This window comes from Diospyros lotus, chromosome 9, assembly GCF_014633365.1.
Source record: "Diospyros lotus cultivar Yz01 chromosome 9, ASM1463336v1, whole genome shotgun sequence".
Classification (NCBI taxonomy): Eukaryota; Viridiplantae; Streptophyta; class Magnoliopsida; order Ericales; family Ebenaceae; genus Diospyros; species Diospyros lotus.
In genome coordinates, this window is record NC_068346.1 from 5,420,695 (window position 1) to 5,438,377 (window position 17,683).

The 17,683-nt window shown below is 37.3% G+C and overlaps 1 protein-coding gene across 2 annotated transcripts; it reads right to left on the bottom strand.

Annotated features, from left to right (window-relative positions):
- Positions 1-885: 885 nt before the first annotated feature.
- On the bottom strand, positions 886-17,423 carry LOC127809587 (plant UBX domain-containing protein 7). Of its 2 annotated transcripts, none has more exons than XM_052348484.1 (10): positions 17,184-17,423; positions 12,008-12,135; positions 11,791-11,901; positions 10,904-11,096; positions 4,767-4,844; positions 4,619-4,687; positions 3,373-3,516; positions 3,108-3,207; positions 1,549-1,832; positions 886-1,346 (listed from the first exon to the last, which is right to left on the bottom strand). In XM_052348484.1, exons 1-10 carry the CDS (start codon positions 17,283-17,285, stop codon positions 1,182-1,184), a joined length of 1,374 nt encoding a protein of 457 aa, XP_052204444.1. In that variant the 5' UTR covers positions 17,286-17,423; the 3' UTR covers positions 886-1,181. The 2 variants fall into 2 exon arrangements, with proteins under 2 accessions (XP_052204444.1, XP_052204445.1); XM_052348485.1 differs by lacking the exon at positions 17,184-17,423 and adding an exon at positions 16,718-17,124.
- Positions 17,424-17,683: the final 260 nt, after the last annotated feature.

The following is a 17,683-nucleotide window of genomic DNA, read 5'->3' on the forward strand; positions in this document are numbered from 1 at the left end:
TCTATTATTTCTTTCATTGCTTCTCTCATGCCGAAGCTAAACTCCCCCAAAGCCCTAACATTAATTCAACACTCTCTCTCTTGTTATAAGTTGAAAAGTTGGCTAGTGGCCCAATTAATTTTGAGCCATTATCTCCACGTTGGACTTTAATTTTGAGCCATTTTATCTGTAGTTCAATTAATGAATTTTACTCCAAAAGAAGACTGTAGAACTCGTAAAATTAAACCATACCACACATGAGAATAGAGTAGAAAAGGGGGAAGAAATAAAAATCTTTAAATTCATTTTATAGAGTTTTTAATTTTTTTATTTTACCTTTTAATTTTTGTCCATAATTTTTGGTGTTTAGTTATTGTTTGGAGAGGAGTTGAGAAATTGAAGAATTTTCTCAACGATAAAGAATATGCTAGAGAATTTTACAAATTATTTTTGATAATGCAGTGTGGTAAAGAAAAAAATAAAATGTGAAAATATCTTTTTCTTAAAGAATATTTTTATTTTCATTTCTTAAAACTTATCGCTTGTTTTTATTTTTAAAAATTTTGAAAATAAGAAAAAAAATAACTTTTTGTATATTTTATTTTTAAATAACAATGTCCAGATATTTTTAGGTAATATTATTTTTTCCAGTTTTCTGAAATTGTAAATTACAAGAGTGGATATTAATGGTTCCCCTAAACTTATATTTTGCTTTTATTACAGTATTTTCACTAACATCCCAATTTTTTAGCCATTAAACACATGCTTTTATTTAAATTAAAAACACCCCCGTTTCTCCTGGTAATATATTTTTTATCAGTATCATCAAAACGTCCCCTTTTCCATTTTTCTTTCTCCTAGGCGTTGCACTGTTTGTTTCACCAACACCATGCTATCACCTGTATATCTGCCTGAAACAAAGAGAATATATAAAAATATGTATAACATTGACAAAGAGTATATCATGCCCAGGCATGGAATATGTACAGAAATTATAATAAAAATACCATAAAACTTCTCCCAGTCACTGGTTCCAAATACCCCTTTGCTCCAACACAATTCTGGTTTAGAAGCAAAATGAAAAACAAGGAAATTCGGCTCTTTTATCACCAAAATTCTTCGAAATGCAAGACTGCGCCACATTAACAGACATTCCTGGAATGGCATCCAGCACCAGCAATTATATATATGTGTTGTCACACTCACTCCCAAGTGACTGAGATCATTGTATTGGCGAGCCCCGACTCGCCAAATGTTTGTTTGCTGTCGTAATCAAGAAACTTTGAAGCTCCCGGGATAGCCTGTGCCAACCGAAATGGCCGTGCCTTGGCTTCCTTCAGTTCAGAGTAGCAGAATGACCAGAGTAGCTGGATAAACAACAAAGGTATAGAGAGTGAGCAAACTTGAAGGATCATGATTCATGAACAGACATCAGACGGTTAAGATTTTGGAGCAACGCATAAAGTCTTGCCAACCCACATCTCTCTCAGTCATGGATGCTCAAAACGCAACCTCTCCTATTCCTTCAACTAAATGACGAAAGGAATGACTTATGAGAGAGAACTTTACCTGTATAGGATCAGTTCGGAGGAAGTTCCTTTGCAGCCTGCGGCCATCAGGAAGACGAATGCCAACCCTGCAAAGCATGTTTCTGTCACCCTTGGGTTCTTCAGGAAGAGGTGGATATGAAGGCTTCTTTATCAAACATGTCTCTGTTTCTTTGCCAGTATTATTTGTCTCATTGACATTTGACACCACTCTACTATCCTCTTTGATGCTTTCCACTGAAGCTGCCAATGCTTGTAACAGTTCTTCATCTTCTTCATTAGTTGCACCAGCAGCCACCGTAGCCTCTGAACTCATTTTCATTTCATATTCTTAGTCAACATAATATACTTGTTGAGGAAAGAGAAATAAGAGTGAAACAGACAGGCATCCAGAATTTCAAATCTAAGTTCCATTAGAAGATGGCAATGCCAATATCGTCATATAAATGCTAACAGGTAATGAAGTGCAACTCACAATTGAGGTTTTCATAATCATAGAAAATCCAAACTGAACTCAAGACATACTTTCTATAATAAAACAGACGACAGTGAATAATGTGTTTCCTATTCCAACAGAGAGCTTCAGGCATGTTCCTCAAAAGGATTTCAAACTGAAGATTTGACACAAGACCACGAGGGAGGGGGTTAAAGAAAAACAGAAATGGTAGTGTCATTGTGAGAAAAATTATGAAGGATAAATATGGATCCTGAGCATGTCCAGCAATTTCTCTCAGAAACTTGCATACTGCAATGCAAAAGAATCTTCCTAGTCAAGCATTGTAGCTGACTTTGAACGGAATAATATTAAGCTACAGAAAGCTCCTTTAAAAAATCTGTCTGAGAAGAAAGTACAAGAGGGAGAGCAATAAAATTACTTCTAGGAATACTGCGAGCAAGTGATGGAGCAAACAAAAAGGAATGGAACGTTAGCACTAGAAATTGAGAAAAGGATTATGAAGAAAGGTCACTTCAATCACTAAAGAAGCTTCAAGTTGCTAAACAGCTGTTTCCCCATCTATTCCTCATAATACCACAAAGTATTTAGACATTGCTTTATATGATTGTTATCGATCTTCACAGCACTTGAGTTTCTGTCACTTAACATTGCTACATAAGAAGCACAAGGACTGACATGGATATAAACACAAAGCCCAATGTAGAAAAAAATAAGGATACCGGCAGGGCAGAACTACCATTTCCTATAAATTCATACCCTTAGAACTTCATTGTTTACCCTTTCTGGGCTCTCATCACAATAAATTCATGTAATCAGACCAAAGAAGGCCCATCAACACTGTCCTACTAGCATATGATTGTTTCTACAAAATTCATCCGCGCCAATGATTTGCTCACAAGAGGAAAATAGTAAGAAACTCCACAAAGACCATCAACATTGACAACTTGACAAGCATGTAGCTTCCTTCCTATCATGCGACCATTAACATTGATAGCTATACAGTTTCCTTCCTATAATGAAATAAATAGTAATGCATTATCAAAGCTTAAATGCGCGATATATAAATTTATTTACTTAAAATTTATAACATGTTCACAAGAAATATACACTAAAGTCAGACATACCTTGTACTTTGTGAGGTGAAGTATGAGAACTCTCTCTTGGACGCTTATGAGATAAGCTGACATGATCCTTTGGGCTTTTATCCATGAATGCTAAAAGATCCTGCAGCACAAAGATTATTTCCAGAAACAGAATGCAGCATGTTAAGATGAAGTTACATTGAAATTTCCAAACTAAGCTCAAAACTCTTCCCAAGGTACTACTTACTCAACCCTCAAGAGATTAATATAGTATCAAATTCGTATTAGCACAAATTATCATACGTGCCTCCAGTAAACTCTCTGGTTGAACCATGCCACGCCATAAGCGCATTTTCTGACCTGTGATGGGATCAATTACAAGAATCACAGGAACAGAGTCCAACTTGTAATAGGTACAGACCTTCCTGCCTTCTTGTGTGTCATCATATACCTACAAGCACAACCACCAGACAAAAATATCTGTTAAATTGGGGACATAAAGATGAAAATTTTCTCTGGGCATTTCAAGAAAATTTCTCTGGCAGTTAAAAAAAAGTCTTGTAAAAAAAGTTGTCTAGTAATAACTTTCTAAAAGCCCCAATGAAACGCATTGAAACAAGAAACAAAGATTAGCAAGCCACAATCACATGGCTATTAGGGTTGGGGCTTGTCCATTGCCACAATTTTTTTTAAAAAAAAGGCTTTTCCATCGGTGTTGGGGCTCACATAATTTAATTTCAAGTAAACTGGCAACCAGTTGCCAGCTGATCCAGGTGATGGAAAAAACTGGCTGGTTGAACCAGTCAAACTGGCATTTTCAAATGGGTTATCATTTGTTTTTCAAATTTATTCATTTGATGTCTAAGTTATAATTAGCTATTGCAAAACCCAGTTCAACCTCGATTCGATTGTGACCCTTTTCTATTCCCATTCTGGTATGGATTTTATAACATTGGTAATATAATTGTTAATCACCAGACCAGATTCATATTAAGATTTGGCAAAACCATGATCCAGTACTACATTGAACCTAATTAGACGACCATCAGCATGCTAAAATTTAACAGTAAAGAAACAATATCCTCTGAACAAACCCAGTGATGTAGGACAGAGAAGTAGATATTCACAAAAATATTATTCTAGGCAGAAAAATAGGAATTAACATTACTTATTTTATTTCCTTTAGTTTCCTTTAATTAGTAGATTCCTTCAGAATTCTAATTAAATTGGGGATTATGTCTAATCCTAATTAGAGTTGGATTATATCTATTAGTTTTGCCTATATATAGTTGTTGTTTAGGGTGTAATTGAAGGTAGACTTGGATTATTGATTTTGATTTTAGATTGTGAGCTTTAGCTTGTTCTTGTGTTCTTGTTCTTGGTTCTGTATCAATTGGTATCAGAACTCTCTCTCTTTACCGATCTCCATCATCCAGATTACCTACTAAAAAAATTACATAGAAAGAAATCAAATATTACTACTTATAAAAAAGTCAAACAAAAATGGAGAAGTACTTGAGCAAGAAACAGTTCTTAGAACTAGTATGACATGCCTGCCAAAAGATGAAATTAGAACTGATAGTTTGAGCAACAGCTTCATTTGCCCACGTGTCACGATTAAGCTGCACAACCAGCATAAGGTATCAAAATTGAGCATCTCCAAAAGGCAAAAATATCAGAGAAGACAGAGAGACAGGGTACCATATGTGAGCTGAATTCCTTTGCAGATTGCACATTTACGAGGAACCATTTGTCCTGGATTTTAGCAGCATCTTTTGCCTGTGAATTTGGTTATATCAGCAACAACTAAAAATTAAGATAGAGATCTTACATGCATTAAAACTGAATGTTAAGTATTCCAGGTCCCCAGTGTTTATTAATTAGTGGATTCTACATAGAAAGTACAAACATCCTCCACACAACAAAAAAAAAAATGAAGACAGAAGAAAACAATAAGATTCATCTCCACACCCAACAAGTAAACCCTCAACTGAGTTACAGAAAGGTTTCATAGGCTTATTCACAGGTTTACATAGGACCTCTTCTCAAATTTGATCTCTTACCTAGATTAATATGAGTCTTCCTTTGTCTAAATTTTTGTGAAGTTCACGCCTAAAAAGCAACTGAACCTTTGACTAACCATTATTAAAATATTTCAGAACTGTATACTCTAATGATTATATTTCTGACATTGAAAAGGAGGACAAAACATCTCTTTTTCAAGTCGAACAACTATTTTTAAAAATGTCAACCCCAAAGAAATGAAACATGGAATACGGGATGTATATGTGTTCCAGCCAGTAGTTGTAGTTTGTAGGCAACCTTGCCAATTCTAGAGACGATGGGATAGGGCCCATAAAACTTCGGACTTAGCTTCGAGAGCGGCTGTTTGGACAGTGACTTTAGGTAAGCTGAATTGAGTTTCAAATACACTCGGTCCCCAGGTTCAAACTCCCTATCAGTTCTCCTCCGATCAGCCATTTGTTTCATACGATTCTGAGCTTTGGCAAGCTTGGTTTTGAGAACTTGCAGGTTGTGTTGGCGGTTGTACAAGTAATCATCCATGGCTGCTACTGTAATGGGACCATTGACTGCTGGAAGTAGATTAGGTTTGTACCCATACAAGGCTTCAAAATGAGTCATGTTAATGGAGCTATGGTGGCAGGAGTTATACCACCATTGGGCCAATGCCAACCATTTGTGCCATTCCTTGGGTCGGAGGAAGCAGAAGCATCTCATATATGTTTCAGGGCATTGGTTGACTCTTTCCGATTGGCCATCCGTTTCAGGATGGTAGGCTATCGACATGTGAATCTTGGACACCAGAAACTTCATCAGTGTTTGCCGAAAAAGACTGGTAAACACTTTGTCTCTGTCAGAAATAAAAAACTGGGGAACTCCATGTAAATTAACCACTCTGTCCACAAAAACTCTGGCTACTTCTTGAGCAAAAAATGGATGGGAGAAGCCTAAGAAATGGCTGAACTTTGTGAGATGATCCACCACCACCAAAATACAGTACTTACCTTCCAATCTTGGTAAACCTTCTACAAAGTCCATGGTAATGTCTGTCCATGCTTGAGTTGGTACTCCAAGGGGCTGTAGGAGTCCAGGTCGCGCAATTGTTTCATGTTTACACCGTTTGCATATATCACAATTAAGGACAAATTCCATGACATATTTCTTCAAGTTAGGCCAGTAAAATACCTGTTTCACCTTTCTGTAAGTATTTTGAATGCCTGAATGTCCCCCAATGGCCAATTCATGCAAAGTTTGAAGGATTCTCTTCCTTAGATCGTCACAATCCCCGGCTTGCCTCCTCCTCCTATGCTTAATTGTTCCACTAATTGTTGAATCCAATTTCCCATTACATAACTAGCAACAACTTCCTGATACCAATCCGGCACCATTGTTGTGATAGCTGCAGCTGAACCTTCTTCAAAACAACGTGAGAAAGCATCCGCTGCCACATTTTCCTTCCCCCTTCGGAATTGGATCACATAATCGAGGCCCATCAGCTTGGCCATTCCCTTTTTCTGAAGGTGAGTATGCAACTGTTGCTGAAGAAGAAATTTAAGGCTCTCATGATCTGTTTTAATAATAAATTGGCCTCCTTCTAAGTAATGTCTCCACTTCTCTACTGCCATAAGCACCACCAGTAATTCCTTATCATAAACACTGAGGCCATGGTGTCTTGGAGATAAAGCTTGGCTTAGGAACGCGAGTGGTCTGCCATCTTGAATGAGAACTACTCCCACGCCTAAGTTGCTAGCATCTGTTTCCAGAATAAATGGTTTGTTAAAATCAGGGAGTCCTAGTGTAGGTACCTCACTAACGGCCTTCTCCAGTTGTTCAAAAGCTTTATCAGCCTTATCGTCCCATTGGAAACCATCTTTCTTCAACAATTCTGTAAGAGGTTTGCTTATGACTCCATAGTTTCGTACAAAACGTCGATAATATCCTGTTAAACCAAGGAAGCCGCGCAAGGCCTTGACACTAGCAGGTTTCGGCCAAGCAGTCATTGCCTCTATTTTCTTTGGGTCGGTACTAACCCCAGCTGCTGAAATAATATGCTCCAAGTACTCTATCAGTTGTTGGGCAAATGCACATTTGGATCCTTTGACATATAGCTGATTGAATTGAAGGACTTGAAATGCAACGCTCAGATGGTTCAAATGTTTAGAAAATGTTGGGCTATAGATGAGGATGTCGTCAAAGAATACCAACACAAATTTTCTAAGATAGGGTTCAAATATGTGGTTCATCAAAACTTGAAATGTGACTGGAGCGTTGGTTAGTCCGAAAGGCATGACTGTAAATTCATAGTGGCCATGGTGGGTTTGAAAAGCTGTTTTGTGGATGTCTTTTGGGTTCATCTGAATCTGATGGTAACCGGATCTTAAATCCAACTTGGAGAAGACCGTGGCATATCTAAGTTCGTCTAATAAATCTTCAATAATAGGGATGGGAAATTTGTCTTTGATAGTGATAGTGTTGAGCTGCCGATAATCAATGCAAAAGCGTCATGTGTCGTCTTTCTTTTTAACTAGAAGGACGGGAGAAGCAAAAGGGCTCTTGCTGGGTCGAATGAGAGAATTGGCTAACATTTCCTTCACCATTTTCTTAATTTCAGATTTGAGTTTTAGTGGATATCGGTATGATCTAATATTGATAGGAGCTGAGTTGGGTTGGAGGTTTATAGAGTGGTCAAAGGGTCGGAACAAAGGTAGTTTCTTAGATTCTGCAAAAAAGTCCTGAAATTCAATCAACAATAAATCTAGGGATTCTAGTTCACGTACCTGCCACGGTAATAGATTCTCACTGCCATGGAACATCCTGCACTACCCGCTCACCTTCTCGTGGTCCTCGTCTTCGCAGTAGGTCTCAATCAAGAACAGTTGGGCTACTTGAGCTATTTTATATTTGAACAACTTCTGTAACTTCTTACCCGTAATCATCTTGCAAATTCCATTCTCCACATTTCCTTGTAATGTCACTCTCCGACCATCCTTCTCCATTGTGACCTCCATTTTATTGAAATCAAAACTAATTGGACTCACGCCTTTCATCCCATCGACGCCCAGCACTATGTGGCACCCTCCAAGTTTCAACAATCTCAAATTAGCTTTAAAAGTTTCGCCCTACATCATCCAGCAAAATCCTAAGCAAGCTGATCTACTTAGGACCTTACTCCCATTAGCAACTGTGACCGCAAGTGGTTGAGTGTTGGAGAGTTCGCATTTTAGCTTCCTCGCAATTCCCTCATCAATAAAACTGTGGGTACTCCCACTATCAATCAACACCATGAGAGTGCTATCATGAGATCTTCCTTCCACCTTAATGATCTTACTGCCTGTCATTCCTTTAATTGCATGCAGCGAGATAGCCCCGTTATCTTCCTCTCCCAACTCCTCGGCTAAAGCGAGTGTATCCCCTTCATCCTCATCATCCACATCCCCTCCTTCCAATAAGAGGAGTTGTCTCTTGCATTGATGCCCTGGAGTGTATCTGTCTCCACACCGATAGCAAAGCCCTGTCGGCCTCCGGTGTTCCCACTGCTTAACACTTTGCTGTCCTGAGGAAGAACTAGCCGGAAACTTAGCTCTCTCCTCCAATCTAACCATTTCCTTACCCGGCACCCTTCCTCCTGAATAATTTGCTCCGTAGGCATTCCCTCTACCTTGAGTCCTATGTTTTCTCAGCAAGGCCTCCACTGTTAATTCCTGCAACAATGCATCTTCCGCAAACTCTTGCACAGTATGTGGTCGCATCATCTTAACCATAGATCTAATATCATCATTCAGACCACTTATGAAACTAGATACGAAGTATTCCTCCGTCATGTACGAATTCCAACTGAGCATTAATGACTTCAATTCCTCAAATCGAAGCTGATATTCTTGCACTGTACCTCTCTGCTTCAACTTATTAAATTCATCTACTATATCCACTGTTCTTCTTTCGCCAAACCTTTCGCATAATCCTCTCACAAATTCTTCCCAATTGTGATCATCCCACACGCCTGACCATCCCTAGAACCAAATATCACCTACATCGTTCAAAAACGCAATAGCCAGAGTGACTCGCTGGTCTTCAGCTACTCGGTGAATGTTAAATAATTTCTCGCACCTTCTAATCCACCATCGTGGCTTCAATTCATCGAAAACCGGCAATTCCAGCTTTGGCACTGGAAAATGCGTAAGCCCGGAATTGGCCAAAGCTTCCGGTTCTCCTTTATATTCCCAATTCTCCTGGTAGTATTGGATCCGAATGTTCCCGAGGAGGAAAATCGGGGGAAATTTGTACCTGAGCTTGATTCGAAAACATCAGCATGAATTGCTGCATTTGTTCTCGAACAATGTTACTCTGTTCTCGCATTTTTGTCCGGATCTAGTTGCGCATATCTCCTTGCAACCAATCCGCCACTACCTCCAATCTCTTATCTACAATGGTTCTAATGGTATCCTCCATGGATCCCATCCGCTGCTATACTTCCAACACCGTCGTTGACACTTGCTGTAGCTGTAGTTCCATCTGCTTCATGCGAGTACCATCAACCATCGAAATGGTAATGGGCGAATGCCAGGAAAGTGCTCTGATACCACTTTGTCAAATCACCAATCTGATAGAAGGAGTTTTAGGTGAAGAAGGGAGAATGGAGGGAAGATTAGAAGACAAGAGAGAGAGCGAGAGAGAGAGAGAGAGAGAGAGAAGAACGAGAGAGAGAAATTAAGAGGGAAATTTGAAGAATCAGTAATTCGAATTTCATTAGATGCCAAACCAATGAACCAGAACTCTGTTTTTAAGGAGTTCTCAACTAAATGTATTGGCGCCAAATTCTGTTACAGCAGCCGAGCACATGCTAGCGCCTAAACACCCGCCATTTCCCTATTTACCCTTACAATCTCTTCTTTATTACAATCTGGTAACCTAGGTACATGACACTTCAGAGTGCAGTTTTGAGAAAATCCCATCTTGCAAACATGGTCTTAAAATTTCAGATTTTCAATGACAGTCACTTTTATTTTTAAACACCCAATTCAACACCCCACCCCCCGCCCAACAGGAAATTCCATCTCATCTTTCTGCTAACACTGTCTGCCCCAATGCTTACAGAAAACTGCTAATACCAAAGTGACTGACAAATTAACAGCATGCTTAGGAACAAATTGCATTTGTCTTTAGAAACAGAAAATTGTCTTTTTTGTATTTACTTGCTTAAAATTTTTGTTATGAGGAAGGTCAAACGAAATGAACTAGATCTAGGGAGGGTAATGTTCTTCTATGAAAAAATTATACATATAACTGGAGATGATGCTCTAAAAAATGTGTTTATGCAAGACTAATTTGAAGAAAAATACATAATATTTTACAAATGTTGAATTATTAAAAATATAAGTTGTTTTGGAAGCACCATAGATAAAACTATACAAGTCTAACATATTCTAGAACATGTAGTGTACCAAGTACTAAAAGGCCCCATTACTGTTCCATGCATATTGAAATGCATTCTGGGTAACATGTAATATATTACTAACTAGGAAAATGGGGTTCAATTACTAATATGGGTCATTTGACTTCATGTCTTCATAATAGCGTGCAAGACCTGAAATCATGTATAATCTTGAAAAATAAATACGAAAAATAATAAAAGTATTCTGGAAGCATATTCCTGAAACCTGCCTTGTCAAGATCATACTAAAGCATATGCTAGTAGATAAATAACTATAAATACCCAGAACAGTGCCCATTCAATCACTTATAAACATTGAAACTGAAAGTAGCTCAGTTTGCAAACAGGAAACTAAACAAAGTTTTCATTCAACAAAGCCAATTACCTTTTCAAAGGGCCCATTGTGCATCAAATCAAATGGAGGACGGTATAAAGACGCAAGACTATCACGAGAATTATCAACTGTAGAGGTGGCAGCTTGGTCTGATTCCCAAATGCCAGGACGTCTCATTTCCTCACTAAAATTGCGGAAGGGAACCACTACAGGAGCTTCGTGCGATGGGTATCCCATTCTTGATCTAAAATGAAACAGAGAAACAAACATATGTAAGCAATATATTGGACCAAGAAGTCTAATACAAGATGGATAGGTAGAACAAAAATAAGAGAATGCAAAAAGAACCATATTCTTAAACGCACAAATGTGGACATTCCTCCAATCACATTAATCATATTCTTAAGAGATTGCCTTTCATTTGGAAGTATGTAAACCACAGGAGATAAAAAAAATAAAGGAGCAAAATGAATATAGATTGCCTTTCATTTGGCAGTATGTAAACCACAGGAGATAAAAAAAAAAAAAAAAGAGCAAAATGAATAAATTTCATTTCACAGAACATAAATCAAGATACCAAATTGTAATCAAATTAATGAACAGTCTGATAACAATCAGTTGAATGAAAGTATAATATCTAAGCTCTCCAGGCCATGTTAAAGAAAATGAAAAATACGAAAAGAGGTTACCTAGTAACAATGCATTGTAAGCAGCTGTATTTTAGGAGTACATCCTAAAATAACCAAATACCAGTGAACTAAAAAGGGACAGGTAGAGAAAGAAATCCATACACAGCTAATCAAGTACTGCAAGGAACAAGTATTTAGAAGAACACAAGGGTAAAAAAAGATAAGTCAATGGATGGATCCTGAGATAAAAGGAGTGCCATGAAGATTTTACAAGGCAGGCAGGAATGTAAAACCAAAATAAAAACATACCCATACAGGGTTGCATTGTCATAAAGAACATCCCTTTTCACGGGTATAGGTGCCCGTACTTCATCGCCATCATCTTGGCTCACATGCTGATCAATGTCTGCTACATTTCCACTGAGTCAACAGTAAAGACAACATTCAAGATACACAAGTGAATAACCCATCAGGCAGCAGAATTAAAAAAATATGGATATTTAATATCACACTTTTCCAAATATACCTTGAATTCTGATCAGCCGGAGGTCTATCATTTTCTTTTGGTGGAGAGTGCAAATATGATGCCATGGTACCACCCTCATTTCCAACATAAAACAGCTGAAGAGCTTCCTCAAGCTTCCAACTTGTGGCCTGCACCCACAAGATGACCAACATGTTTACTTTAAGACTAAGCTTCACAAACAATGAAGTAAACCCAATTACATTACTGCACCAACATATTTGAAACATAAAAAAAAGGAATCAAAGAATTTAAAGTAAATATAAACTAATGTTGTTAGTACTACTAGGACCACAAAAAAGGACCACAAGTCAATCAAAAACATCTTTCTGCTCCAGCATGCCTAAGTACACAGAAGAAGATTGAGCCCTTTATGCTCTTATTTTTCGTGCACCAATTGCAAACACAAAGCTGAGTCCACCGTATACTAGTACAGTAAATGTAAGAGTGGACCATCCAAGTTGTGGCAATTCCATGACATAGCCATATGCCATTCCACAAATGCATGGAATATAGAAAAAGAATTTTGGTTTCACCAAGAAGTTCCACAATACAAGAATTATATAGCACTATCAAAATTAAATCTTTACTACCATTAGTAAAGTTAGATGAGCAAATTCTCCCAACTCATATATGCCAAAGGGCATGTACCTTCATATTAACCAGAATAATGCCAGCAAAGAACAACATTGCCCCAAGAGCCTTGATTAACATTCTCCTGGGGACCCCCATGATGTGTCCAGATACCATGCCTGACAACATCCATTGATCACCGTTTTCTGCACTGTACAGGGAATCAAAATATTTTGAGCCATTTTTCCTTTACTTGTGACATTAATTGGGTTATGACAGCTTCTATTTTGTAGGTCTTTTGAGCCTGGAAACATGATTCCCCTACTTGAAGGTTAAGATGCACTGGATGACTGTCCCTTTTGTGTTTTTTTTTTTTTTTCATCTAGGAGGAGCTAATTGTAGAGCTTTTGAGGGTAAAGATAGAGCTTTTGTTTCTTGCAAGTGACCTTCCAGCCTTTTTGTTTTCATGTAGGATTCACCAACTTTTTGCCATTGTTAATACATTTTAAGCAACACACAAACAAAAACAAGTTAGATACCAAGTTCCCCAACCATAATGCTAGTATTGAACACTGTATAATTAATATTTCCTCAGATACTTCCCAGCTTTTTTTCTACATGCTCACTTCCCCTCCTCATATCAACAATAATTTAAAGGCAGATCAAAATTTTAGTAGCATTTTATCATTACCATTGCCATTTTTTCTGAAGTTCATGGAAATGGAAATAAAAAATATCAGGAAAATGTAACTATAACTTAGGCTGTAGGTTTTGAAATTGCAAAGAACTGCGCTAGGTACATAGAAGGAGTCATTTTTGTAAAATTGCTATTTGAAAGCAATTCCTAAAAAATACGCTGAGATAGAAATTTCATATTGACCTTTATTTTTTAATTTCCTCTCTTAGAAACTCCAGGGAACAACCTGAAACAGGTTCTAGTAGTCTCGATATATAACCTCAAAAAGCCTTGGTAAGTATTAGTAAACAGCATCCCCAGTGCATGAGGCTGCCTGCTTTGCCAGGGTTGGGGGAGAATCACTTGTACGCAGCTTTACCTGTTCTTTTCAAAGAAGTTCTTTCCACAACTCAAACCTGTGATCTCTCAGTCAAAAGAGATCACCCTTACCTTTACACCAAGGCTCGTCCTCTTGGTATGTATTACTACTATTACAAAAACTACTAAATCCAGCCTAAAACAAGATTATTAGGGATGGAACCCAACCTATTTAAATGGGCCTTCCACTGATATAAGACAATACGGCATAGGATTTTAGGTATAATAAAAATCCAGATTAGGTTTGATGCAGGAGTAGGATTTGGATTGGCTCCCAATCCTGCCATGATTATATATCTGTTTCACAAATTCACCAATAGTTTTTATCTTTACCACAAAAAAGGTTTTGTTGCAGCCACTTCTCTCCCACCCTCCCTCCTCTCTCTAAAATCCAACAAATGAGGAGACATTCAAGTCCAAGCCCAAGGAAAATTTGTAGGTCCATTTGTGTGTTTATTGTAAAAATTAAACGATGCTATATACGTTACAAATTGCCTGAAGTGGATAAAGATAAAGTTCAAAAAGGAGGTTGAGCAACAAGGCGCAAGTGTCAACATCTGATATTTAATGATGGTGGAAATATTTCAGATTTAAACGAGATGAGGTTGAGCAACAAGGCACAAGAGTCAATTTTTTATATTTAATGATGGTGGAAATATTTGAGATTTAAAGAAGAAAATGTGGGCAGCCGACAAAAAAGATAGATTGCTAAGATAATGACAAATGGAATTTAATGGATCAGCAAGGTACGCAGCTTTCTGAATAGTTTAGTGAGTTGGTTATAAATGTTACATGTTAACATTTGAAAATATTTTATTTTTCATTTCCTGTAAGCCTTAATAGCAACAGTAAGGTTGCTCCTTTGAGACTGGAAGGTCACAGCATTGAGAAACAGCCTCTTTGTAAAGCAAGGGTAAGGCTCTGCATAAAAAATTAAAATAAAAAAAACCTCTCCTAACCATCACAAAGCAGAGAGCCTCATGCACTAGGGAAGCTCTTTTTCCGGTAATGAGTTCCCTAACACATAGTCATTGCACTAGTTCTCTGCTGTGCTCATACTTCTCCCCCTAATTGTTGTAAAAATCATCTCAGTGTTCCATTCAAACTTTCCCGTTTATTGCACTGTTATTAGGATTAGACTGAGCATCTGGTTCAACCAAAAAACCAATAGGTTCACAAGTTTGATTCAATTGCTTGGATCAGAAAAGGTAAACCAGCAGAGCAATGTGCAGTTTTCAAAATTTCCAAACTCACATGCTTCCCCTGTAAAGTGCACTGCTTAAGATTTTAAGATTCAGATGTTTTACCAAAGTGACTTTGTCTTCTCCTTAGATCCTTCAGGCTCAACTTTTTGCCCTTTCCAACAGCAACTTTTGAATTTTATTCGTGATTCTCATTGCTTAACTTATTTGTCTTGTAGCTTCCTTCCTAAACTAAATGGAAGAGAGCATGATGAATATTTGATCCAGCTGCTATACTTCTCTCAACCACTAACTGCTGTTAAGATATATAAGTACATATCAATTAAATGAATAAACAATATTCTTGATTCAGTTCTGATTAATTTACACACAACTCTGTTAGATGTGCTATTTAGTCACCAACTGAACTGACTAATATTACTTGCACCTCCAACAGCGTGATTCTCAATTAGGTTTTGACTATACATCTTAACTCTTGAGAAAGGGTATGATTGGGAGGGAGTTCAGGTCATACAGAACATATATAGGATAGGTTCAAGCAAAGACCAATTGAAGGCAATGTTCACATCACAGGCAAAGACAAAAAATAGAGGCAAGGGAAGGTTGGAGGCCCCCAACCATACCCGCCTAGTAAGAAGAACATTTTCCAATATTGACACAAAAATAAATGGGAATACAGATGACGAATGCAACAACTTCAGAAAAAATAAAGATATAGATATGGAACTGATGTTGTAAAGAATAATGCTTTCCTACTATAAATAAAGATATAGATATGGAACTGATGTTGTAAAGAATAACGCTTTCCTATTATTTCTTAGTAATGATTGTGAATACATTAACTAAAAAGCACTAGAAGTATTAAAAATTATCACCAGTAAAGCAACAAGATATTACTCAATTTGTAACAAACATATATAAAACAGTGTCCCCAATGCATAAGACTCCCAACTTTAAAAGAATTGGGGAGGGTCATTTTTGTGTGCAGCCTTGCCTTTGCTCTTTAACCTATGACCTTCCAGTCAAAAAGAAACAACATTACCATTGCTAACAAGGCTCGACCTCTTATAATAAAAACATATAAATGCATTTAAAAAAATATATATCACTAATCAATTATAGAGATACCATTATAATAATACAATCATTATTCAACAATAAAAAAAGAGAATCATTTTTGTTGAAATTGTAATTAGACTTAATTTTATATTCTTCATCCCTAATATGAAAAATTATTGTATTAATAGATTGAATACGAACAAAGTTCTATCTTCTAAAAACAATATTAAAACCCAATGTGTCCCAAATGTGTCTAAATCATGGACAACCATTACAATCGTGTCTTTGATGTGTTTAATGATAATAATAATAATAATAAATAAATAACTAGGACTGAACATCTGGATTATCCAACATGTGTCATAGTGCTTTCAACACCTATTCAACTTATCCAAGGCTATCCTTGTTTAATACATGTCGGACACAAACCAAAATAAAGTGTTTATGTTTCTGACACCACCCCTTAGAGGCCTTACCATCCATAACTGCAATCGTCTAACAACGTACAAATCCTACAACTTGCTGGCGAAAAAAAGTTACAGTATCCAATGAGCATTAAATGCCTCTTCCTAGGGTAACTAATTCTCAACCGCTACCGGAGGAAACATGGTCAACTGTCAAGAAAACGACAGGGATTTCATAACGGACATATACGTGCTTGTTTGGTAAGGTGGGTCAAATGCATTAGTCCATCTATTTAACCTCTTTTACTGTAAGGTGGGTCAAATGCATTAGTCCATCTATTTAACCTCTTTTACTGAAGCTCAATAAAACCAAGACCTTGTTGTTCAGATAAAAGCACGTGAGAAAAATCATGCCACTAACCAACATTTGATACATTGCAGCCGCTTTGGTGATTCCACAATAATTCTGCGGAAAACAAAATTAAGGCCACATTGTATGGTCCTTTTCAAGTATCCACACCATCAGAGCTCTAACTTCCGGTCAATTGAACTCCCAGATTCCCACTAAATCACTTCATCACTGAAAACAGTTAAAACCTTTGGTCGAACCACATAAGTGTAATCAAATGCCTGATTCCTAACAGATTAAGATTACAACTTCTTTCAAACTGATCCAATAATTTTACATGGAAATAAGTCCCAAATTCAAGATCCTTCGGCATACAGTCATCACCAGATCCTCTAATTGACGACTACCACACACTTGAAGAAATACTTGCACCAGCTACATTCAGCTAAGAAATTTAGCGACTTAGCACAAACATTTCAAGAACAACTATGGACTTAGTGCGTGTATAATTACACATAGAGAAAAGGGGAGGGGAGACCTGTAAGAACTGCGTGGCGGTATCGGCGGTCTGGCCGACGGCGATTTCGAGGAAGGAGGAGACAATACTTTCCTTATCGGTCGGAGATAGTACTTCGTCCATCGTTTATCTGACGAATCGAACCCAAATCGGAAACCCTACAGCAGAGGGAGAGGGAGAGAGAGAGAGCGAGACAGAAAGATTGATTTTGTTTCTCTTCCGGATAGAAAGAGAATAGAGAGGGAGACCCGATAAGCGCGGTGGCGTATACCTTTTATATGTATACATATCTACCATCTAGTATTTATAGAGGATTTGTACAAGACAATAAATAAAATTTAAATTGTGTGTAATTTAATTTTTGTCTACTCACACTCAATTTTTTTTAATTATTTATACTCGTTTAATGATATACTTATTTTTTCTTATTAAGTAACCAATATTTATCAAACACTTCTGTCGTTCAATTTTATTTAAATAAATCTTATCTAATTATTATCTCAAATCTCAATTAAAATTTT